The 25,339-nt window shown below is 39.5% G+C and overlaps 2 protein-coding genes across 2 annotated transcripts; both read right to left on the bottom strand.

The window, feature by feature from the left end:
- Nucleotides 1–5,345: 5,345 nt before the first annotated feature.
- On the bottom strand, nt 5,346–9,339 carry PCDHB3 (protocadherin beta 3). Its single transcript, XM_049873878.1, has one exon. The coding sequence runs from the start codon at nt 8,598–8,600 to the stop codon at nt 6,252–6,254; it is 2,349 nt and encodes a 782-aa protein (XP_049729835.1). The 5' UTR covers nt 8,601–9,339; the 3' UTR covers nt 5,346–6,251.
- Nucleotides 9,340–11,318: 1,979 nt separating this feature from the next.
- On the bottom strand, nt 11,319–16,361 carry LOC126070073 (protocadherin beta-2). Its single transcript, XM_049873868.1, has one exon. It carries the CDS (start codon nt 15,281–15,283, stop codon nt 12,890–12,892), a length of 2,394 nt encoding a protein of 797 aa, XP_049729825.1. The 5' UTR covers nt 15,284–16,361; the 3' UTR covers nt 11,319–12,889.
- Between the last annotated feature and the right edge of the window lie 8,978 nt (nt 16,362–25,339).

The following is a 25,339-nucleotide window of genomic DNA, read 5'->3' as shown; positions in this document are numbered from 1 at the left end:
TAAACATTTCCTTCATATTTAAGGTAAATCAGAGGACGTACTCACAATATGCATCATTATTAATAGAATAAAAAAGTAAAAATATATATATATTGAAAAGAATAAAAGAAAGAATTTGTTTTAGACATAAATGGAAAACAAATCTCCTGGCAAAATAAAGAGAGAATTGTTTATAATCTAATAAAGAGGGTCTAGTTAGTTTCAAGCAAAAGAGTTCAGAAAAAAACTTAAAAACTCTTTTTTGTCTATTTATACCTATATGTTGACATAAAAATAAGGTTGAGAATTAGCAGTTGTCAGTTTCTTTTGTCAGTCCAAAATCAAACAAAGTCTACCAAAACCAAAACCAAACCTGCTCTGACTCATAGCAACCCTATAGGACAGGGTAGAACTGCCCCACAGGGTTTCCAAGGAGCAGATGGTAGATTTGAACTGCCTACCTTTTGATTAGCAACTGAGCTCTTAACCACTGGGCCACTAGGGCTCCAAATGAAATGAAGTCTAGGTAATATTAATATATATGCCACTGTATGCCAGATGTTATCCTAAATGTCCTACATGTATTAATTAATTTTATCCCCCAAACAACCCTATGAGGTAATCACACTTATTAGCCACACTTTATAGATGAAGAAATTAAGACACAGAAAGTTTAAATACCCTGCCTAAAGTCACACACCATGTGAAATAGCAGATCCAGGATTTGAACAGCATGGCTCCAGAATCCATTCTCTAATCTGCCTAGGTAGAATTGGGCAGATGAACAACATTTTAGATAATTTAAATCCAAACTTCAGCCTTGTTTGAGTATATTTATATTTTTATTCAAGTTTTCAATTAATGTTAAAAAAAACTAAACTCATTGCTGTGGAGTCGATTCTGACTCATAGTGACCTAATAAGACAGAGTTGAACTGCTCCATAGGGTTTCCAAGGAGCGGCTGATAGATTTGAACAGCCAACCTTTTGGTTAACAGGCAAGCTCTTGACCACTGTACCACCAGGGCTCTGAAATGCTTTGTCTCCCTCTAGATATAATTACCACCAAACACAGATGGTTATAAAGCTTAAAAATTGGAAGGAAAATGAGTACTCAGTGTTTTTGTTAAGATTATTAATTATGTATAAAGTTTTCTAAGAGTGACATATATAATGAATTCCCTGTAGCCTTAATATTGGAAAAATTATGTATGTATTTTTTATAGATCTTTTGTAATGTTATTACATTCTGGTAAATGGTTTAAAGTTGAAACCAAGAAGCGTGGCCTAGAAGGATGGCCTAGAGCATCATGTCAAGGATTATGTTTCCAAACTGCCAAATTTATCTACCGTATTATATCTACAAGGAAGAGGAGTTAAGTGATGTAAATAATGGTCACCTGAAAAACCATTCCATTCCAGTCAAGAGAGGTGCATCCTGAAGTATTCATATTACTATTTATATTCATTGGTTGCCAGACCCAAAGCAGATATTTAAAATCTTCTTTCCATTTTCAATATAAAAAAAGAGATGGGTTAGATATAAGGGTGCTCAGGAAACTAAATACCAGTTTTAACCCCTCCCTGGTAAAATATAAGCAGGAACTTAAAAGATCATTGAAGGAGGGATAAAAATCACTTTAAAATAATTTGAATACAAGTAGTACTAAAGCTCAAAATGCTAAAGCCATACATGAAGTTTTGAATAGTCTCCAAGGGATTATATTGTGTGTGTGTGTTTTTTAAGTGAGAGAGATTTTTTAAACATCATGATGATTTGGAAGCTATTTTGCTCTTAACTTGAAATGGAAAAGTAGAGGGAGATTAAACAGTAACCGTTGAGAGAGAGATAAATTAGTGAAATAGGTATTAGATTTTTTAACTAGTGTTTTTGGTTTGAAGTCACACTTCAAATACTATCATTATATCAAAATGTTAACCTAACAATAACTGGTTAATATGAAAAGTTTATGGATTTTATTTGAAATTTTTAAAAAAGGAATTATCTTTTGGAATTTTCTAGTACACCAGATAGGTGGATATATACTAATTAGATGAGCCGGCCATTTGAATGTAACAGCTGTAAAGCAAACAAAGCTGCTCACTTCGTGAAAGCAAACTAAATTTTAACATCGCTCAGGCTTCTACGCTTAAACCTGTAAGAAGATAAAAAAAAAATTAAACCCATCAAAATGCAAATGTAGGAAGGAGGTATTGGAATAATTGTTTTATGTAAATATGGAGAACTCTGACTTTAGAAATTTGTGATGGAATCTAAGACAATTTCTACTCAATAAAAAGACGGTATCCAAACGTTCAATGTATCAAAATATTCAAGTATCTAATGTCTAACTTAGAATACATTCTTTAAAATCGGGTAGTAGGAGTTCCCCAACTTTGTTCTTTTTTCAACATTGGCTGGGCTATTCTGGCTCCCTTCCATTTCCATGTGAATTTTAGGATCAGCTTTCCAATTTCTGCAAAAAAAAAAAAAAAAAAACCAAGCTGGGATTTTGCTAGTGACTGCATTGAATCTGTAGACTAATTTGGGGAGTATCTGCATTTTAACAATATTAAAGCTTCCAATCCGTGAACATTTTTCATTTCTTAGGTCTTCTTTAATTTCTTACAATAATGGTTCGTAGCTTTCAGAAGTATTGCACGTCATTTGTTAAATTTATTCCTAAATATCTTATTCTTTTTGATGCTATTATAAATGGAATTATTTTCTTAATTTTATTTTTGGATTGTTCAATGCTGATTTACAGAAATACAACTGATTTTTGTATGTTGATTTTGTATTCAGCAACCTTGGTGAAGTTTTTATTGTCAGTAGTTGTGTGTGAATTCTTTAGGATTTTCTTTATACAAGACCACGTCATCTACAAATAGAGCTAGTTTTACCACTTCCATTCCAATATGGATGATTTTATTTCTTTTCCTTACCTTGTTGCCCTGTTAGACCCTCCAGTATAATGCTGAATAGAAATGGTGAAAGAGGACATCTTTGTTTTGTTCCTGAACTTAGGGAGAAAGTTTTGGTCTTTTACCATTAAGTATGAAGTTAGCTATGGGGTTTTTTTTTTTTAGTTGCCCTTTATCAGTTTGAGGACATTCCCTTCCACTCCTAGTTTTTAAATATTTTTTATCATGAACAAATGTTGGATTTTATAAAATGGTTTTTCTGCATCAATTGAGGTGGTTTTGTTGTTTTGTCCTTATTTTATTAATATGATGTATTATGTATGTCATGGATTGAATTGTGCCCCCACCCCACCCAAATATGTGTCAAACTGGTTAGGCCATGATTCCCAGTACTGTGTGGTTGTCCTCCATTTTGTAATTGTAATTTTCCTATGTGTTGTAAATCCTAATCTCAGGCTTTGGTTAATGAGGCAAGATTAGATTATGTTAAAGATTAGGGTGGGATTGTAACATTTTACTAAGGTCACATCCCTGATCTAATGTAAAGGGAGTTTCCCTGGGGTGTGGCCTGCACCACCTTTTATCTTACAAGACATAAAAGGAAAGGGAAGCTAGCAGAGAGTTGGGGACCTCATACCACCAAGAAAGCAATGCCAGGAGCAGAGCACGTCCTTTGAACCCGAGGTTCCTTTGTGCAGAAGCTCCTAGTCCAGAAGAATATTGATGAGGAGAACCTTCCTCCAGAGCCGACAGAGAGGGAAAGCTTTCCCCTGGATCTGACGCCCTGAATTTGGACTTCTAGCCTACTAGACTGTGGGAAAATAAATTTGTCTTTGTTAAAGCCATCCGCTTGTGGGTATTTCTGTTATGGAAGCACTAGATAACTAAGACAATGTGTAAATTGATTTTCATACATTGAACCAATTTTGCATTCCTGGGATAAATTCTACTTGGCTATGGTGTATTATCCTTTTTGTATGTTGCTGATTTCATTTGCTAATATTTTGTTAAGGGTTTTTGCATCACTATTCACAAGGGTTTTGCTGAAGATAATTCAAAAGTGGTTGCAGCAGTACATTGACAGGGAACTGCCAGAAATTCAAGCCAGTTTCAGAAGAAGACTTGGAACCAGGGATGTCATTTCTAATGTCAGATGGATCTTGGCTGAAAGCAGAGAATACCAGGAAGATGTTTACCTGTTTTGACTATGTAAAGGCATTCAACTATGTGGCTCATAACAAATTATGGATAACATTGCAAAGAATGAGAATTCCGGAACACTGAATTGTGCTCATGAAGAGCCTGTACATAGACCAAGAGGCCATCATTCTAACATAACAAGGGGATAGTATGTGGTTTAAAATTCAGGAAAAGTGTGCCTCAGCATTATATCCTTTCACCATACTTATTCAATCTCTATGCTGAGCAAATAATCCAGAAAGTTGGACTATATGAAACCCTGGTGGCATAGTGGTTAAGAGCTATGGCTGCTAATCAAAAGGTTGGTAGTTCAAATCCACCAGATACTCCTTGGAAACCCTATGGGGCAGTTCTATTCTCGGCTATAGTGTTGCTATGAGTTGATGGCAAGGAGAGTTAGGAGTATATGAAGAAGAGTGGGGCATCAGGATTGGAGGAAGACTCAAAACAACCTTGATATGCAGATGACACAAACTTGTTTGCTAACAGGGAAGAAGACTTGAAGCACTTACTGATAAAGCTCGAAGACTACAGCCTTCAGTATGAATTACACCTCAATATAAGGAAAACAAAAATCCTCACAACTGGACCAATAAGCAACATCATGATAAGTGGAGAAAGTATTGAAGTTGTCAAGGATTTCATTTTACTTGGATCCACAATTAATGCCCATGGAAGCAGCAGTCAAGAAATCAAATGACGTATTGCATTGGGCAAATCTGTTGCAAAAGACCTCTTTAAAGTGTTAAAAACCAAACATGTCACTTAGAGGATTAAGGTGTGCCTGACCCAAGCCATGGTATTTTCAATCGCCTCATATGCATGTGAAAATTGGACAATGAATAAGGAAAACTGAAGAGGAATTGATGCCTTTGAATTATAGTGTTGGCAAAAAATATTGAATATACACAGACTGTTTCTGGATTTTGTTCTTAATCACAGCTAATTCAGAGTTTCATAATGATATTCCTCTCTCTTTAGAACTTTCAATTCTTGTACATCTTCTTTTAATTACACAGTGAGGGGTAGAATGTTGATGTGTCTGGACGGTGTTTATCACAGAGAGACCATTTAAAATCCTAAATCACGTCAAGTTCAAATCTGAAGGAGGGAATCAAGATAGGAAACAAAGAAAACACTTCCCTCATATATCACTACATAAATGCCAAATATGTATTAATAATAAAGTAGGATTCAATTGGACACTACTTTTACCATTAAGCATTTAGAGAATACACACGCACACACACACACACATTCTTGGAAAATAAATGGCCCTGAGGTTGACAACATTTTAATCTCAGAATTTATAAACTCAGTTGTCATCCCAGCAAACAACTTACTAAAGAAATGTCTTCTTACCAAATGGACAAGCAAAATCAGTTGTTTAAAATAGATTATTTTCCCTCAGACATCATGAATTCACTTTAGGCAAACCAAAGAGTAACTTTCCCTATAATATTATAATTTTTGCTTATCTGTGGCCAATATGGGGCAGTTCTACTCTGTCCTATAGGGTTGCTATGAGTCCAAATTGACTCCACGGCAATGGGGTTGGGTTTTTTAATGGCCTATATAATGATGTACAACATTGAAATAGCAATTGCAAATATCAATACAGAAAATGAATGCAGTATACTATTTTTATTTGAATCTCATACTTCTAAAAATGATACACCACTATATCTCAAAGAAAACACATTCTTATCTATACTCAAACTTCATTAACCATAGACAGAGCTACTTTAGGAGTATTATACAGAGGATTATATTAATTAATTCAGCCTGATAAATTATAAGAATGGTGGTTTGGTACTGTCTCTACATTGCTTTGGATATAGAATTTGAAGATAGTTAAAAAAAAAAACCTATTTGAAATAACCATAAAAAGATAATGAATTTATTTTTCTAACCTATTAAAAAAATTTTTTTATTAGAAAAAGAAAAGAAGAAATTACGATTGTGTTGGTAAAATAGGAAGCAAATGGAAAAGGATAATATGAACAGATTAACTACATAGAAAGTAAAACAGATATATAACAAAATTTATATCGAATAAAGACCTTTGATTTAAAAAAAATCACAGCATCATCAAACAACTACGTTTTGATTCTTCTGTTACTGAAAATCCACAATTGGAGTTTTGTTCTAGTCTTGCTCAGTGTCTTGAACTAGACCCCTGGAGAAAATTGGCTTCAGGAACTTGAACTCATTTATCCCAGAGCCTCCGGTCAGGCACACCTCGTATTGGTAGCTCTGGGACAGGGTCCCGGTACCCCTCACGTCCACCAAGTGGCCTGGAAAGTTGCTCTCAGGCACTGGATAGCGATCCACCAAGGCGGCCCTGTTCCTTCTGCACAGCCGCACCCCGACAAACAGGAGCACTGAGAACAGGAAAAGCGATGAAACCGACGCCAGAGCAATGACTAAGTAGACCGTGAGCCAATCAGCTTGGGCCTCGTCCGGGGCCACCTCTGGGTGCGGCAGGTAGGGCTGCGAGAAGCCATCCACCAGGAGCACGTGCAGCGTGACAGTGGCCGACATTGGCGGCTCGCCATTGTCCTTGACCAGCACGACGAGTCTGTGCTTGATCGCGTCGCGCTCGCTCAGCAGCCTGGCTGTGCGCACCTCGCCATTGTGGGCCCACACCCTGAACAGCCCGGGCTCAGTGGCCTTGAGTAGCTGGTAGGACAGCCAGGCGTTCTGGCCCGAGTCGCTGTCCACCGCCACCACCTTGGTCACCAGGGAGCCCGCCTCAGCCGCCCTGGGCACCAGCTCGGTGCAGGGCGCAGAGCCATTCTGCAGCGGGTACAGCACGAAGGGGGAGTTGTCGTTGTCGTCCACGACCTCCACGCGCACCAGCGCCTCGCTGCTCAGCGCGGGGGAGCCTGCGTCTGCCGCGCCCACGCGGAACTCAAAGGCTCGCAGGGCCTCGTAATCCAGCGACCTGAGAGCGAAAAGGTGCCCGTTGTCCGCGTTGATGGAGACCAAGGAGGCGAGGGGGAGGTGTGGGTCCTGGGGCGGCAGCAGCGAGTAGGTGACTTGGGCGTTGGAGCCTGAGTCTCTGTCTGTGGCGCTGACGCTGCCCATATGGAGGGCGGGGCTGTTGTTCTCGCGGACGAACAGGGTGTAGGAGGTTTGTGTGAAAGTTGGAGCGTTGTCATTGACATCTGAGACCCACACCATTATGTTGTGTTGGGTTTCCAGCCTCGGGGTACCCAAATCAGTGACAGTGATAGTGATATTGTACTGGTCTCTCTTTTCTCTGTCCAGCGCTCCTTTTGACACGAGAGTGTAAAAATTCTCTGCGGCTGGTTTCAGGATGAAGGGAAGATCATCGGGAATAGAACACTTCATCCTCCCATTGTCTCCAGAGTCCAGATCGGAAATTCTGAAAATAGCTACCACAGTCTCTAGCGAATTCTCTGGGATGGGACTGTTGACTGATGATAAGGTCAGTTCTGGTGGGTTGTCATTCACATCCACCACCTGAATTATGACTGTTGATTTTCCCGAAAGGCCTCCGCCATCCTTGGCCTCTACGTCGACTTCATAAGTATTAATCGTCTCAAAATTCAAATATTTGACTAGTTGGATATCACCGGTAATTGGATTTAGTTGAAAAGTTTTGAGAATTTCTTCCGAAGCATGGGAAAATGCATATGTTATTGTTCCAAAATTTCCTGTATCCAGATCAGTAGCTGAGACAGTGACAATGACAGAGTTAAGGGGGCTGTTCTCTAGAATTTGAACCTCGTAGAGAGGCTGTGCAAATTCTGGGGCGTTGTCATTTATGTCTAAGACCAAGATGTTGATTCTGGCTGTCCCAGACCGGGGTGGAGATCCACCATCCAGCGCTGTGAGCGTTAAACTGAGCTCTGGCAGCTCCTCGCGATCCAGCGCTTTGCCCAGCACTAGTTCTGGGTATTTCCTTCCGTCCCTACGACTGCGTGTGAGAACGTGGAAATGGGAATTGGGAATGACTGTGTAGTTCTGGAGACCGTTTCTTCCCACATCCAAGTCCTCAGCATTTTCCAAAGGAAATGTTGTTCCTGGTGGACTGCTTTCTAGGATTTTCAGTTGCATTTCATTTTCAAGGAATATGGGAGAATGGTCGTTTACATCTTTGACCTGGAGCTCATTCGTAAACAACTGCAAAGGGTTTTGCAGCAATACGTGAAAATACAGTATACATGGCTCTGTGGAGCCGCACAGCTCCTCCCGGTCCAGTTTCTCATTCAGGAGCAAATCACCGTTCTGATAGTTGAGCTGAAAATGCTGTTCGTTCCCTTTGGACACAACTTGGGCTCTCCTGGCTGTCAGTTCTCCCACCCTCAGCCCCAGATCTTTTGCTAGGTTGGCTATTAAAAAGCCCCTCTCTTTTTCCTCAGCAACAGAATAGCGAACAGACTCGGACACAGTCAGAGACCCACCCAGAAAAACAAAGAGAAGTAGGACTTGCCTTTGTCTAAGAAAGCGTTTCCCTCCTGCCTTCATTGCACTTTCCGCCTTGGTCTTCCAGGGAATGTTGCCAAGCTGAGCCACAGACAGCGCTGGGAAAAGACAAAGTCTTTTGCCCCAACCTTTAGCGACAGCGTATCGAATAATCCTTTCCAGAGGCTCTGATTTGTTTGCTTACAAGGCTGCTTAGGCTCAGAAGCCCTCCTTTACCGCACCGGATTCGTGCATTCCAGGGTATGCGTAACGGCTATAGTTTATTTCTCCTTCTTAGCCAACAGCGCCACCATGCGTTCGCTCGCAGTTTCAAATTCTTGGAGAAGGTTTTTGCTTTAAATCGTTTATTCCTCTTATTAGACCCAGTTGACCCTATTGAATGGGATTTCTTGTATCATATAACTCAAGTAAACACAACCTAGGGGAGTAAAATTCAGCCTTAACTAAAAGAAGTGATTGCCCCTAGTAGACTCCTCCAAGTCTGTAATTATTACACATAAATAAGAAAATATTTTGCTCTGAATGTGACATGCTTCACAATCCTATATGTTTGTCTTTTTTCCCAAATTTTGTAAAATGTGCATGAGTTGCCTTTAGAGTCAGAAAAATGCTATGAAAAGACAACCTTATGCAAGCACTGATAAAAAAAATTATATTTGGATTCAAGGGGTAGATCCAGATGGCCACAGATGCCTAATTCCTTCCACCTTTTCACACCCACTGGAGGAACACTTACAGTGCTTTCTCCTGTACTTATTTCACAGGACATTTACAGTTATTGGTTTCATCTATATTATTTCCATGGGTATTTATCGAGTTTGTAGTAGAAGCTAGGCATATGGTGGTAACAAGACAATGTCCATGCATATTATTTGGTTTTCCATCTAATGAAGCTTACAGACTTTAAACAGATGTTCAAACAAGCACTGTGGAAAGTACTATATAGAAATATAGTGTATACCGAAAAGTTGCAATGGGGGGATCTAGCTTAATCTGGGGGTATGAGAAAGTTTCCCCAGGACTGTGCCATTTAATCTGGAGCAAGAAGGATGAGAAGAATTTTTTCACCCTAAGGCTGTTGAATAAGAAGATTTCATATATAAGAAGCTGACGTGCAAAGGCCTAGGACGGTAAAACAGCTATTCTGGATAATAAAGGGCAGTGTACCCACACTTAGTGTTTCAAGAACGAGTAGAAGAGGAAGCTGAAGAGGTAAACTGGGGCAAAATAATGGGTGCTTAGATTTTATTCTAAGAGAAAAAGAAAGCCATCACAAGATTTTAAGCAGAGAAGAGAAACAATGCATTTGCATTTCCACACAATTATCAGAAATGTAACACACAGGCTCATGTATTGAGTTTACTTTTAATATTAATGATACTAAAAATAAAAACAATTTTAGTCCCATATTTTCATGCTATTTTATTTGATCATAATGGTAAGCTATTAAAGTAGCTGTTGTTATACTTTCAGGAAAATAGAAATTATATAATTTACTCAAGATTCTACAGGAAATAATTTGGTTGATCAGAACCTTTTGGTACCTACATAGTGTTCTACACCTCTACTAATCTCAAAATGAGACCTTCAAAATCCATATTTTAATGTTCATTGTATAGCTCATTCAAATATATGTAAAAACTATAGAAAATTTTAAAAATAGGCTGAAGAACATTAAGAATTAAAACTTTGTTTTAATGTATTTTTCAGAAATTAAACTGTTAGAAGTGAAGAAAGTTGGGTGAATCATTTAGGGAACTGTAGAAGGGAACTTAAATTATAAAATTGAAAACTGCCATTTCCTCACATGTATTCCTTAAGCTAGTGTAGAGAAGAGAAGACTCAAATTAAACTTGAAGAGAAAAAAGAAAAAATATATTGAAGACTTTTAACTAGGGACTTATAACTGCATAATGTCTGAAAAAAGAGACTAGTTCATTTAATAACAAAAAATTACACAATTCTTTGTACATCAGAGAGCATATGATCCCAGAAAAAATGTTGTCATTTAAGTATTTTAATGTACTGAAGTATCAGTATACCACAGGTAAAATAAAGACACTCTTTTCTTTTGATCAGTCATTCAAAAATTTTATTAAGAGCCTACAATGTCCCAGGGACTGTGCTAATCATGCAACAAAAACTGGGGAGCCATTGAGAAACACACCTCGAGCACCCAAGAAAAGCATCACAAAGTTTACGAACTGAAAGGAGAATAGTAAAACTAGTCAGTGCAAAAAATAGAATGAGTGGATCCAGGTACATTTTTTCCCCCACAAGCTTGTTCCTAATTGAATCCCAAATGCTTCAAAATGTTTTGAAAAATGCAATGCCAAGCTATGTTTGAAGTCTCAAAAACTTGATCGAGAATGAAGACATAGTCTTCTCAAGTCTCTTGGATTTTAATAAAGTGCTCAGAGTTGTTGGAAGATTTTTAAAATTTTTAATTGTGTTTTAGGTAAAAGTTTATACAGCAAATTAGGTTCCCATTTAACAATTTTTTACAAATTGTTCTGTGACAGTGGTTACAATGTTCACAATGTGCCAGCGTTCTCAATATTTCATTCTGTTTCCATTTATCAGCTAGAAGATTTTTAATAAAACAGATTTCTAAAAGAGGGGATTGAAATAAGCAGAGGGTTTATTTTAAAAAACATTTGAAATATAGAGTACAAAGAATTAGAATGTCTTTGAAAATCACTAGACATATGCTATTTTAAATACTACATTTAGAATATTAGTAATTTTGATACAGATATTATTTGAGCACTTACAACATGAATGGTTTGTGGAAACCAACACTTAATCTCTAAAGAGTCAATTTTATACCAGAATGCTCCTTAGAATTGAGACTTCATCTCTCACACTTTGGACGTGTTATGAGAAGCGACAAGTCCCTGGAGAAGGGCATCATGCTTGGTAAAGTAGAGGGACAGCAAAACAGAGAAAGACCCTCAACAAGAGGGATTTGATGCAGTGGCTGCAACAATGGGCTCAAGCATAGCGATCTTGAGGATAGCACGGGACCAAAAGTGTTTCCTTCTGTTGTACATAGGTTCACTATTACTTGGAACTTCATGGCACCTAACGACAAGAGGAGAGTTGTTGTGTGCCCTCAAGTCGATTCGACTCATAGAGACCCTATATGACTGAGTACACCTGCCCCATAGAGTTTCCTAGGCTGTAGTCTTTACTGTAGCAGATCTCCAGGTCTTTTCCCCCTCAGAGCAGCTGGTGGGTTCCAACTGCCAACCTTTCCATTAGCAGCTGAGAGCTCCACCATTGCACCACCAGGGCTCCTTTAGAGGGTATACACAAACTCAAATATTCTGAGCTGGAAAAAAATTTACCCATAAAGTAAAAGCAAATGTTAAATATATGAAGGAAATTTGGAAGGTAAGTTTGGAAAAGGGTGCTCTAACATTAAAGATTTATGAAAATAGAAATTTTGCTTTCAAACTTTAAATCAAATTAAGTAACAGTGAGATTAATTAGCAATTTACCCATTGCCATCCAGTCGATTCTGACTGAATTAAAAAAAATTAGTCACTATAGCCTGAAAGGAGCCCTGGTGGCACAGTGGTGAAGAGCTCTGTTGCTAACCAAAAAGTTGGCAGTCCGAATCCACCAGCTGCTCCTTGGAAACCCAATTCTACTCTGTCCTGTAAGGTCGCTGTGAGTCGGCATCGACTGGCTGGCAAAGGGTTTTTTTTTTTTTTTTTTTAAATATCCTGAAAAGGGAGCCCTGGTGGCACAGTGGTAATGTGCTTGGCGGTTCAAACCCACCAGTTGGTCCGTGGGAGAAGGATGTGGCAGTCTGTGTCCCTAAAGATTACAGCCTCGGAAACTCCATAGGGCAGTTGTACTCTGTCCTACAGGGTCTCTATGAATCGGAATCCACAGAACCATGAATTTTTCATACTCCGAAGCAACACAGTACCATGCTCAGAATTGGAAATAGGGTAGCTACATTTCAAATAAAAAAGAGACATCGCCAACACGCAAAGCAGTTAAAAAAAAATTCCACAAACCAACTGAGCGCAGTCTTGGTAAAACAGTCAAAGCAAACCAGATCCCATGCCTTGCAGAGTAGAACTGCTCTCCACAGGGTTTTCAAGGGTGTGGACTTTCCGAAGTAGATCACCAGCTCTTTCTACTGAGGCGCCTATGGGTGGGGCCGCCAACCTTTTAGTTAGTAGTCTAGCTTTTAACTGAGCGCTTAACCATATCCGCTACTCAGGGACACCCTAGGGTCTCCCTAGTAAACAAAACAAAAATCAAGCACGTTGCCATCGAGTTGATTCCGACTCACAGCGACCCTTCATTAATACTTAACTGAATTCAAAGCTATTCCTGAAACTGGCATTTGTCTCACTAACCCTCTCAGCACCCTGAGAAAGGAAGTTGGGGATAATCGGCTTCAGAAACTTGAACTCGCTGGTCCCAGAACCTCCTGTCAGACATACCTCATACTGGTAGCTCTGGGACAGGGTTCCAGTGCCATTCACGTCCACCAAGTGGCTCGGAAAGTGGCCCTCAGGCACCGGATAGCGACCCACTGAGGTGGCCCTGTTCCTCCTGCACAGCCGCACAGCGACGAACAGGATGACGGAGAACAAGAAGAGCGACGAGACCGACGCCAACGCAATGACCAAGTAGACGGTGAGCAAGTCGGCCTGGGCCTCTTCCGGGGCCACCTCTGGGAGTGGCAGGTAGGGCTGTGAGAAGCCATCCACCAGGAGCACGTGCACCGTCACGGAGGTCGACCTTGGCGGCTCGCCATTGTCCCTGACCAGCACGACGAGTCTGTGCTTGGCGGCGTCGCGCTCGCTGAGCAGCCTGGCTGTGCGCACCTCGCCATTGTGCGCCCACACGCTGAACAGCCCGGGCTCAGTGGCCTTGAGCAGCTGGTAGGACAGCCAGGCGTTCTGGCCCGAATCGCCGTCCACCGCCACCACCTTGGTCACCAGGTAGCCTGTCTCGGCAGCCCTGGGCACCAGCTCGATGCAGGGCGCAGAGTCGTTCTGCAGCGGGTACAGCACAAAGGGCGAGTTGTCGTTATCGTCCAGGACCACCACGCGCACAAGCGCCTCGCTGCTCATTGCCGGGGAACCTGCGTCTGTTGCTCCCACGAGGAACTCGAAGGTTCGCAGGGCCTCATAATCCAGCGACCTGAGAGCGAAGAGGTGCCCGTTGTCCGCGTTGATGGAGACCAAGGAGGCGAGGGGGAGGTGCGGGTCCTGGGCCGGCAGCAGCGAGTAGGTGACTTGGGCGTTGGAGCCTGAGTCTCTGTCTGTGGCGCTGACGCTGCCCATATGCAGGGCGGGGCTGTTGTTCTCGCGGATGAACAGGGTGTAGGAGCTTTCAGTGAAAGTTGGAGCGTTGTCATTGACATCTGAGACCCAAATAGTTATGTTATGCTGGGTTTTCAACCTGGGGGATCCCAAGTCTGTGACGGTGATGGTGACGTTATACTCGGATCTGCTCTCTCGGTCCAGGGCTGTGTTTATGACAAGAGTGTAAAAATTCTCAACAGAGGGTTTCAAAAAGAAAGGAAGATCATCTTGGATGAAGCAAACCATTTTTCCGTTGTCTCCCGAGTCAGGATCTGAAACACTGAATACAGCAACTATGGTCTCCTGCAGATTTTCTGGGATATGATTGATAAGCGTTGATATGGTTAGTTCCGGTGGGTTGTCATTCAAATCCATCACTTGGACAAACACCACACAACTTCCAGAAAGCCCCCCACCATCTGTCGCCTGAATATTTAGTGTGTAAGTCTGAACGGATTCGAAATCCAGTTTCTGTGTTAAAAGAAGTTCTCCAGATTCCGTATTTATTCGAAACGTGTTGCGAATGTCTTCAGAGGCTTGGAAAAATGTGTAAGATATTTCTCCATTTGTTCCAATGTCTAAATCCCTAGCAGAGACGGTGGCAACCTGGGATCCAATGGGGCTATTCTCTGGGATCTGAACTTCATAGAGCAGTTTTGCAAACTCAGGGGCATTGTCGTTAATGTCCACGACTTCAATGCGGACCAGGGCAGAACCAGACCTGGGTGGAGTCCCACCATCCAGCGCTGTGAGTGTTAGCCTGATCTCAGGCTGTTCTTCGCGATCCAGCGCTTTGTCCAGCACCAGCTGTGGTAATATGCCATTGGAACTATTTTGTAATTTAAGACGGAAGTGGAAATTTGGGCTTAGTGTGTAATTCTGTAGACTGTTGTTTCCTACATCTAAATCCTGGGCTCGTTCTACTAGGAAAGTAGTTCCGGGAGGGATACTTTCTGAAATTTTCAAAATCATTTCCTTGTCCAGAAAAACCGGAGAATGATCATTTATGTCCCTAACCTGTAGCTCGGCCTGAAAAATCTGCAAGGGATTTTCCAGTAACACCTGGAAGGGTAATACACAATGCTCCGTGGGGCCGCACAGCTCCTCCCGGTCCAGTTTCTCATTTAACCACAGGTCTCCGGTCTGCCTATCGACCTGCAAATTCAACTTTTTCCCTTTGGAAACGACCCGGGGCCCCCGCACAGCCAGTTCGCCTATCTCCAGCCCCAGGTCTTTTAACAGATTAGCCACAAAGGAGCCACTCTCCATTTCCTCGGCCACTGAATAGTGCCTAGGCTTGAAAGCAGCCTGAGCTATGCCCAGCAAAACAAAGAATAGCAGGACTTGCCTTTGTTTCAGAACGCGCTCCTTTTCCCCTCCAGCCTCCATCGCCTCTGGTCTCCCAGCAAACCTGATCCAGCTCAGACTCGCACTGACGCTGAATCGGACTCCCAGTAATTTTGCAGATACTGGGATGAATGGACAATCCTAGGGCCGCGATTTCCCGGAGCACCCGCCTTAGAAAGCCTCCTCTTCCTGCTTGCTTCTTTGGCGGAGTACCTCTGGTTAAAAGGGTGTCTGCTTGCCACTTCTACTTCTAAGGCTGCAGCGCCACCCTGCGTCTTTTCCGGGTATTTATTTTCTCTTGAAGATGAAAATCCCAATCCTTTCTTCCAGGTGAATAGCAATAAACATCACGTTTTCAAGAAGCGTCTCTCAAAAGTACCAACATTTTATTTGTATTTCAAAGGATTTTTCATTACATCCGTAACCGCAGGGTGAGCACGGACAAATTTCCTCACAGAACCAATGGGCTCTTTTGAAACTGGGAAAAATTAATTTCAGAAAGTGGCAAGGAGTGACCTCAATCCTAGGATGAGGTATAAAGAAGGCTTTGACTAGGCAGTTTCCAGTTTTTAATCGGAGCCTGGGCATGTGTGCCCATCTCGCGGACCCTGGAATATTCCCCTTACTCGTGTATTTGTTCTTGCTATGCCCCCACTTCACATTTCCTTGAGTTCTGATGAGTTTGAGCCACATGAAAATCTTCAAGAGCAGCTGGATAATTTCATGTGAACGTGTCGACAGTTTTATTTAAATTCCCTTATAACAGTTAAGATCATTTTTAACAGAACCGCAATTCAATTATCACAACTATCAAAGTTAATAAGTTCATAATACATTCATTGAATATTCAAATTTCACCTATTATCTTTTAAAAAAATTCTTTCTAGGGTTGGTTTCTTAAATCAGCGTCCAAACAAAGTACAATGTTGAAGTTGTTAGGTATTTTAATTCTCTATCTTTTTGTGTTTAAAAAAATACTTGTATTATGAAACCCTGGTGGTGCAGTGGTTAAGTGCTACGGCTGCTAACCAAAATGCACTTATGATATGGACTGAATTGTGCCCCCCCCAAAAAAATATGTATCGTAAATCTTAAACTCTGCCTGTGGTTATAAGCCCACTTGTGGATGGGCTGTGTTCGTTATATTAATGAGGAAGGATTAGATTATGTTAATGAGGATTAAGCAAGGTGTATCTTAGTCAATCTCTTTTGAGATACAAAAGAGATTAAACAAGCAGAAATGGGGGAAGAGAGATGCCAAGCACATGAAGATTGCCCAGGAGCAGAAGCTCAGAAAATATAAGGACCTTCCTTCAGAGCTAACAGAGAGAAAGGCTTCCCCTAGAGCCAGTGCCCTGAATTCAGACTCCCAGCCACCTAAACTATGAGGAAATAAATTTCTGTTTGTTAAAACCATCCACTTGTGGTGTTTCTGTTGTAACTAAGATACTAGACAACTCACTTTCTTAACCACTTCAGGAACATCTTAGGAACAGTTTTTTAGACTAGAATTCAATCAAGTTTCATAATTTTATTTGAGTGTTTGTCTATTTACTCTAGAACAGTCACTCATCTTTTTCATGATATGAAATTTTGTTTTGAAGTATCCAGGCCAGTTGTCTTGTAGGATGTGTTGCCTACACTCCGGATTTGTCTGGTTGTTTCCTAATGATATCATTTAACCTGTTCCTCTATCTTATGTACTTCCAGAAGAGTGAAATGGATAATTTATTGAATGTAATAATAGCATAACATTTTTAAAAAGTTCTCCATTATTTCCTGTAATTGGGGGAAAAATAGGGCAATTATGGGTTTACTGTCTTAAAATTTAGAAAATACCTACTTCTAGTCTGTTGATATTATTATTTTTGCTTTTCATGATTATTACTTTCATATTGATAGTATAAGAATAAATATTTTAACTCATTGATAATGAGCATTAAACACAATTCATCCAGGTGAATAAAAGGATGGGAAAGATTATTTCCAGGAAATAGTTTGATTCAAAAGTACTAAATTCATGAGTAGGGCTTTAAAGGGAAAGGATTTAGTATACTACTGATATTCTATTATAATAAAGGAGTGTGATTCAAAAAGAAAACTTATGATTGAATGAATAAAAAAGAAAACATCAGATTAAAAAATCTGTCTAAATATCAGGACATTCTTATACAGTGCACGACATATTACCCCAAAAGATTTAAAAGTAATACCTTGTACAGGCTGCAAAACTTAGTTTCAGAAGTAGAACCTAAAAAAAAAAACCAAATCCACTCCTGTTGAGTCGATTCCAACTGATAGTGACCCTACAGGACAGAGTAGAGCTGCACCATAGAGTTCCCAAGGAGCGCCTGGCGGATTTGAACTGCTGACCTCTTGGTTAGCAGCCATAGCACTTAACCACTAGGCCACGAGGGTTTCCTTCAGAAGTAGATGTACTGAAAATTGCTTCAATCATAAAATTAGATCATGATTGGTAGCTAACTTGACATCTATCATTTAACCAATCAGACAATGATTTAGTTTGGACAGGTTCTCTGAACTAAACAGTTATAATAAATTTGGCACAACATAAAGGAGAGGAAAGTAGGTAATATGAAGAAAATTACATAATGTACCACCTCCCACAAATTGAAGAATAAAAATTTAATATTTAAGGTATTTCAGAGGAAAAATATACTCAAGAACACATTAGGTTTTGTTATGAAAAAAATTTAAAACCTCCAAGGTTGAGTCATATGTGTTCTCACAATTCATAAGATTTCAACCTTCTTTTAGCTTCCATACAATTAATACATCTAGAAATATAAAGAAGTTTCTCTGTTTCAGAGATGATAGGACCAATATCAATATTTTATATTTGTAGATACTTTAAACTTTGATGAGAATTCACATACCCTCTGCGTACCCTTTACAAATGCTCTTATTTTCTTAATCTCCTTTAATAACCCATGGCTGTCGAGCTGATTCTGACTCATAGTGACCCTACAGGACAGAGTAGAACTGTCCCATAGAATTTCTAAGGACCACCTGGTGGATTCAAACTAGGACCTTTTGGTTAGCAGCCATACTTAACCACGATGTCAACAGGGTTCCTACTGTTCCATCAGGGTGCCTTATAATAATATTAGCTTATTATTATTACTCCTGAATGCAGTATCTTAGTCTCTTAGTGCTGCTGTAACAGAAATGTCACAAGTGGGTGGCTTTATAGTAATTTGTCCAATCACAGACTTAAGGTTATGGTAAAAGGCACTATGATGCTATCTCTATCTTCCATGTCCAGTCTCTATTGATGGCAGTGTGATGTTAAAGTGCATGCGGCCTGAGGCTGTGTTCTCATGGTTGATTAAGTGTATAGACAGTTTGGTGAAAATGAAGACACATGTTATGTTTCATTTTCAGTTTGGGAAAATTCTAGATCTCTGGAAATAATAAAGGATTTGTATTTGTCTCTTCTCTGTCTACCTCCATGATGGATTGAATTGTGTCTCCCAAAAATATGTGTTGTAAATCCTAGCCCCTACAATGGTTATAATCCCATTTGAGAATAGGGCTTTCTTTGTTATGATAATGAAGTAGTATTACTGTAGGGTGTGTCTTAAATTGATCTCGTTTGAAATATAGAAGAGCAGATTAAGCAAGGAGCAGGCAGAGCAGAGATGAGGGAAGATGGCGGCCAAGTCACGTGAAGATCTCCAAGGAACCAGGAAACAGAAGGTTAAAAAAAAGGCAAGGACCTTCCTCTAGAGGCAAAAGAGAGAGAAAACCTTCCCCTAGAATCAGTGCCCTGAATTTGGACTTCTACCCTCCTAAACTGTGGGAAAATAAATTCCTACCTGTTAAAGCCACCTGTCTGTGGTATTTCTGTTTATAACAGCACTAGATACCTAAGACAATCTCTATTGAAGGTTTTAGGGTAAAAAAAGATGGCATTGTGAAGATGAAGCCTCTGTTTTTCTCTGGTCTCCATCCGAAACACTGAAAACAGCAACTATAATCTAAAACTAGCTCCCTGTGATGCAGTTTGTAAATGATGAGAGGTGGGCTGTCTTTTACATCAAGACAGTATGTTTTCCAGAAAGTATTTCATCATTCTCAGATTCTACATTGTATTTTTATTGCCTTGGAATCTATGTTTTCAGCAGCTTTTTTTTTTCTCACCAGTATTTGTTTTATTTAAAAGTTTTCATAATTTTCAGTCACCCAGAAAAACCTTAGAGATATTTCTCTATTATATCTTACATCCATTTACCTGTTTATTTTCATTGAGACATTTATCTGTTCCAGTTCAGCATATTTCCTACCACCACCGTCAAAGCAAGTAAAAGAGCAGATATGGTGTTGAGATTCAATGTACACTTATGAATACTGCTCTATGTCCAAGTCCTGAGCACCATCTACGCGAACTTCAGTCCCTATAAGAATGCCCTACCAGATTTTTTTGTAGCATCCCAAGGCCGAGGAGCACACTGGGGAATGGTTATATCTGAGTTTCAGCTCAACTCAGAGAAATGCAAAAGATTTTCCTTTAGCATCTAAAAATGCAGCACCTACATCTCACTGCGTCTGCACAGTGACTCTGGATCCAATCTCTATCGAGTAGCAAATACTGGGTCTGACTGTTGATTTGAAAACGCTGTCTTTTATCTTTGAAAGTATTAAGTACATTTCCATTCCTCAATGACCCCCTCCCCCACATACAGCTTCCTCGCCGTCATGCTCAAAACCTCTCCTAATTGGCAGCGAAGGAACCAGTCTCCAGTTCCTCTGGAAGAACTGGAGAATTCTGCGCTTCATTACTCTGTATGTACATGCTTAGTAAGTAGAAGGAGTTAGGCTTTCTCTTAGTTTGAGGTTTAAGTATTCTATTATTCCTTCTTGAACACCCTTCAGCAAATAAGACCCTGCACAGTCAAATTCTGATCACACTAATCTTTCCTTCCTTTAATTATGCCAACAGTCTCAGGCTTCCGGTGCAATGGTCACATATAATATAGAACACATAGTACTATATTTGCAGTTTGGTTTAAACACCATCTGAGCCTGCACTACCACCCTATAACCACTCTTAGTGTTTCAATATCTCCATAAAGAAAAAAATCAAGAAAGGCAAATGGAGATAGCATATTTGTGCAGTTATCATACAGTGTATTAAACAATGCATATTTTCATTTTCTCAGTAACTATTATAAACACATTAGCAGTCGATCACTTTACCTACGGTGCCACCAGGGCTTCTTATAAACACATCAAACAATAGGTCTTATTTGAGGCACTTGACTACCCATACTTTTGTTCCCTCTGCCTTTGATTATTCTAAACCATATCGGAAAGCATTAAATGCTCACTTAAAGAGAAGAAAGATGACAATGTTTTGTCAGTGTATCTTACATGACATTTCCTTTTAATGTATTGGAGTTGCTGGGGTATTGATTTCTAAAAAAATCTAGTATTTTTTTAAGTCTATGGAATAAGAAAGCTTAATAAAAAAACAAACACAAATTTAGCACTGGGATAAATAAAGCACACAGTGACTCCGTGGGTATACGCCTTACAATAAAGAAAGAGACTTCCATTTCTATCAATTACCTTTTCTCTGTAGTTTTATACCTGTATTTGATTTTGAATGGAAAACAACAATCATCAAATGACTTTATTTCAAATAAAAAGTAAAAACCACATACTACTAATCAAAATAAACAGTTACTTCTCAAGGAAATGAATTAAGTAGGTGGAGACGAATCCTGCTGAAAAGTAGACTATCACAATTTGTCAAACATCTTCTATAAAATACCAGTTAATCAAAAGGTGACTTTAAAATAAGTAGCCTGAACTTCCTGGGGAAGTTATGAAGACTATGAAGTTTGCTCATAGTTATTTTAGGGATAGGCTTGAGATGAATTTCCTTGTCAAGTTTCAAGATACCTACTAGGATATGCTATTCATAAAGTCTTAGGAGTAACTTACCTTTGAGGAAGATCAAAGGCAATGAAGCATAAGCAGGAAAAAATGCATTTCTTTTTTGTATTAAATAAAGAGGAAATAGGCTACAGGTTTCTAGTCAGAAGTTTGGAGGTAGATAAGACAGAAATAGCTAAGCCATCAATACCTGTGGACTGTAAATTAACAATTAGCTGTGCTTCAGAAAAGAGGAAAACAGTGCTGGAGGTACAGTGACAAAATAACAACTAAAATATTACTCAGGAAGTTAACTTCCCAAAGCAAGAAACCCAAGGATGGTGACTGTCTCTATCGTCTTGTTCTGAGCTTTAAGGAACCTAATTTCATTGGTGAAAAGTGACATTGCACCTAGCCTTCTCTCTGTCCTGCACTGGGTTGGCAAGATATTTTTAACATTCAGTGAAAAGAAAATTCTGGAAGGATCAAGGCATTTTCTTTTTATCTCAGAATGCTGAGATTATGATCCTTAAAGAAGTGAAGAGTGTTTCAGGATGAGGCAAGTGAGTATCAATATGATCAATTCTACAGAATTGTTATCCAAAGGGAAAATATTCCTACTGTGAATTGCCACGTAGCACTGAAATTGCCTGGTAATTCTCTTGTAGTGGATGTTTATTGTACACAAATATCAGCGGTATTTAAAACGTTTGGTGAGTGCTCTCCGGAGGTTGGAGAATTCAGTGGGCCTGGAGAATTCAGTGGGCGTTTCTTAATTATTTACTGAGACTAAAGCTTCAGCAGAAACTCCAACAACCAGGTTGTTGAAGGGCATGCACCTCAAAGGTTGTCAGTGATTGTCACTATTTGGACCCAGACTACTGTTGACATCTACCATTCCTTTCTGTGAAAGTCAAACTCACCTTTGGTTGCTCTTCATTCAGCGATTTTTTTTCCACGAGTGGGCAAATTATTTGCCCCAGAATCACATTGCACACTATTGTGAAAATGGAAACTGAAACTGATTGTGTAGTTTCCACTATGGAAAATTAACCCAAACTCATACATGTCTCCCTCTGGTGCATGGACTGGAACGTTGGCAAGACTTTTTTAACTGGGGAACAGTTATAACTCAGACTCACAGATTTTCTCGGAAAACAGGAAGTTTACAAGTAATACTTGGACATGTAGAGCTACTCTAGGTTGGTTCTTATTCGGCATCAAAGCCTCTTCTGTGTCTTTGATCTCTGGGGAACCGCTCAGCTTCTATCTTTCCTCCCCACCGCCCAACGCTCCCCATTCCCCGGCCAGCATCGAGTCTCCTGAAACTCTAGCCATAACCAGCAGCTTTTTTTTCTTATTTCTGGGCCACCTGCGCTACGCCCAGGAAGAAAATGAAGACTCGTCACTTGCCTTTTCTGCCAGATTTTCTCGAGTATAATTTCATATCCTTTGGGTACCATGTCTCCAATAAAAGAAGCCTTCGGAAGTCCTGTAAAAGGGTAACATCAGCTTCTTGTGTTTGGTCCTCGTTCGTTTGAAGAAAGCAATAAAGCCTGAACTCGCTGCTGACGCTTCCCAAATTGCCTCCATTCTCAGCACCTTTCAAAGTCTGTTTTTTTCAAAAATGGTGTCTGCGGCAGATGCAGGGCTCCTCCGCCTTTTTTTAGCCTGTAGCGCCACCAGGCGTCCGAACTGAAAACGTGGTATGCACAGCCCTTTTCCGTTGTACTTTTCACGTTTTCTAGCAGCAGAATTTTTACCTCTGATAGTTTTAATTCTCCGATTTTTGGCTTAGCTAATGTGAACAAAACAATTGTTAATTACGGTTTTATGATCATGATGTCAGCTTTAAAGTTTTCTTTAAGAGTGCCCTGAATTGGGTTTTTTATGTTTTAGGCCAGTTGTGTGTCTATGCATTCTTTGAACTTATTAATCAGCAAGTTTATATTCAAGGGCTGTGAAAGGCATTGGGGATATAAAGTTTAATAAAGCCTACACCCCCAGGGGATTACAGCTTAGAAGGGTGACACAAATAAAGCAACAACTATTGTACTGTGTGGCAAGTACTAAAATAGAGATTTGTGCAGGCACTATGAGATTTACGCAGTGGCTTCACTAGGGGGTATGCGGGGATGTATACTGCACCAGGTGACACTGTCAGAGGGGGAGGCACCAAAATGACTGTCTATAAAATTTTTGTGCAGTTGCTGCAGAAATTTATTATTTTTTATAAAAATATCCCTGTAGTTATTTATAAAAACAAAAACATTTTTCATAAGCCTAACTTACATGTATCAACATACCTACAAGGCTAAAACTCTATGCTAATCTACTTTTTGAACCTTCTAATGCCCTTATGGAAACCCTGGTGGCCTAGTGGTTAAGAGCTACGGCTGCTAACCAAAAGGTTGCCAGTTGGAATTCACCAGGCGCTCCTTGGAAACTCTATGGGGCAGTTCTACTCTGTCCTATAGGGTCGCTATGCGTCGGAATGACTCAATGGCAGTGGGTTTGACTTGGTTAATGCGCTTAGGTCAAAGCTGTCATTATTACCCAATTACAATGAAGCTTTGAATCACGTGGTTTCCTCTGCAGGGAAGCAAGCTCGCCCTGTTTTTTACATTGTTGAGGAGTGTTTCCATAATGGCTGATTTTGCCAAATTTTCTTGTGTTTTAGCTCTAGTATTGTGATAATTACTATTTGTGAACTTATATCAATACCTTTTTTGAGAATGAAGTAGTAATGAAAAGAAAAGGAGAAAAATAAAAGGGGCTTTTCAGTTACTAATAACGTTGTAACTAATAATGTAATTAAATGTAGAAAGATTTTACAAAACAATTTTGTTAGTATTCATATAATCTAAGAAATATTACATTTAAGCAATTTACAACTGTATTTATCACATATTATTCTGTGATTGAAATTGATAATAAACATTACAAAGAATTCTGTATAGTCTGGTATGGGAGAAGGTCCATGGGGGAGTGACACCATGAGCTATCACACTGGGTGACACCAACCCTAGTGACACTAGGTTATGAAAGGAATATTTAAGTAAGAATAGAAATGAATATCAGAAGAGATTCTCAGCAGAGGTGAGGTTTGAGCTAAGTTAAATTTTATGGTACCAACTTCAATGTAAACCCACTGAAATCAATTTCTACAGCAGATGAAATATTACTGATTTCACAGAGAAGAAGATTTTTCTCAAAGGATGGGACTATCATGACCTATGCAGGATTCAGTCTTGCAGGCAGTCAATAACACAGAGCCCTGTATAAAGAATTCTGGGGTGACAACTAAAAAATGAAGGATGGACCCTTTTTTCCCAATTTGAAATTTGGCTCACATACCTAACGCTCAATTTAAAGGAGAATCTTTCAGCTTGAGTATGTATATGTGTAAGTGATTTATTTTTTATCAATATCTTTAGGAGATATTTTAAAGTGGTGACTAAGAGCATAGGCTTTGATATCAGGGAGACATATTTAAGTCCTGCTCCTGCCACTTCATGTATGTCATATTGGGAAAATTACTTAATCTCTCCAAACTTCAGTTTCCTTAGCTGAACAGAATGGATATAATATTATCTACTTCATGAAGTTGTAAGAATTAAATGAAACAATGCTTATGAAGTGCTCATCCTAATGCCTAGAACATCATAACTGCTTCATAAATTGTTTAATTATTATCAGTGGCAATACTGTGAAAACAGAAACTTATCTACCTAGTCTGGTTCCCAAAAAACCAAACCTACTGCCATGGAGTTGATTACAACTCATAGCAACCCCACGGGATTTCCAAGACTGTAAATCTTTATGGAAGCAGATTGCTTTAACAACTGTGCCACCAAGGCTCCTTTAATTCTAAGCTACTCCTACTCTTTCCTCTTTGGAAAATGCAACACATTCTTATTGATGTAAAAATATAAGACCTTTAAGCATATCATAGATTATGAAGTTTTCACTTACAGGTTTGACTTATTTTCAGTCCATATTCAACCTCTCTCTTTTTATTGAAGTCTTTTAGCTTATATTCCATGTTAAAAAATTGTCTGTACCCCACTTTGTCTTCAACTACCACCCTATTTCTATGAATTTCCTATATATCTGAGCTTCTTGAAAATATTTTATACATCTACTGACAACATTTCAGCAGTTCTTCATTTTTTCCTCAACCTTTTACCATTGCAC

This window comes from Elephas maximus, chromosome 2 (assembly GCF_024166365.1).
Source record: "Elephas maximus indicus isolate mEleMax1 chromosome 2, mEleMax1 primary haplotype, whole genome shotgun sequence".
Classification (NCBI taxonomy): Eukaryota; Metazoa; Chordata; class Mammalia; order Proboscidea; family Elephantidae; genus Elephas; species Elephas maximus.
This window is presented reverse-complemented; position numbering and strand designations above follow the sequence as displayed.

Coding starts and splice junctions, on each gene's coding strand:
- PCDHB3 (XM_049873878.1), bottom strand. CDS start 8,600: ATGAAGGCAGGAGGGAAACGCTTTCTTAGACAAAGGCAAGTCCTACTT.
- LOC126070073 (XM_049873868.1), bottom strand. CDS start 15,283: ATGGAGGCTGGAGGGGAAAAGGAGCGCGTTCTGAAACAAAGGCAAGTC.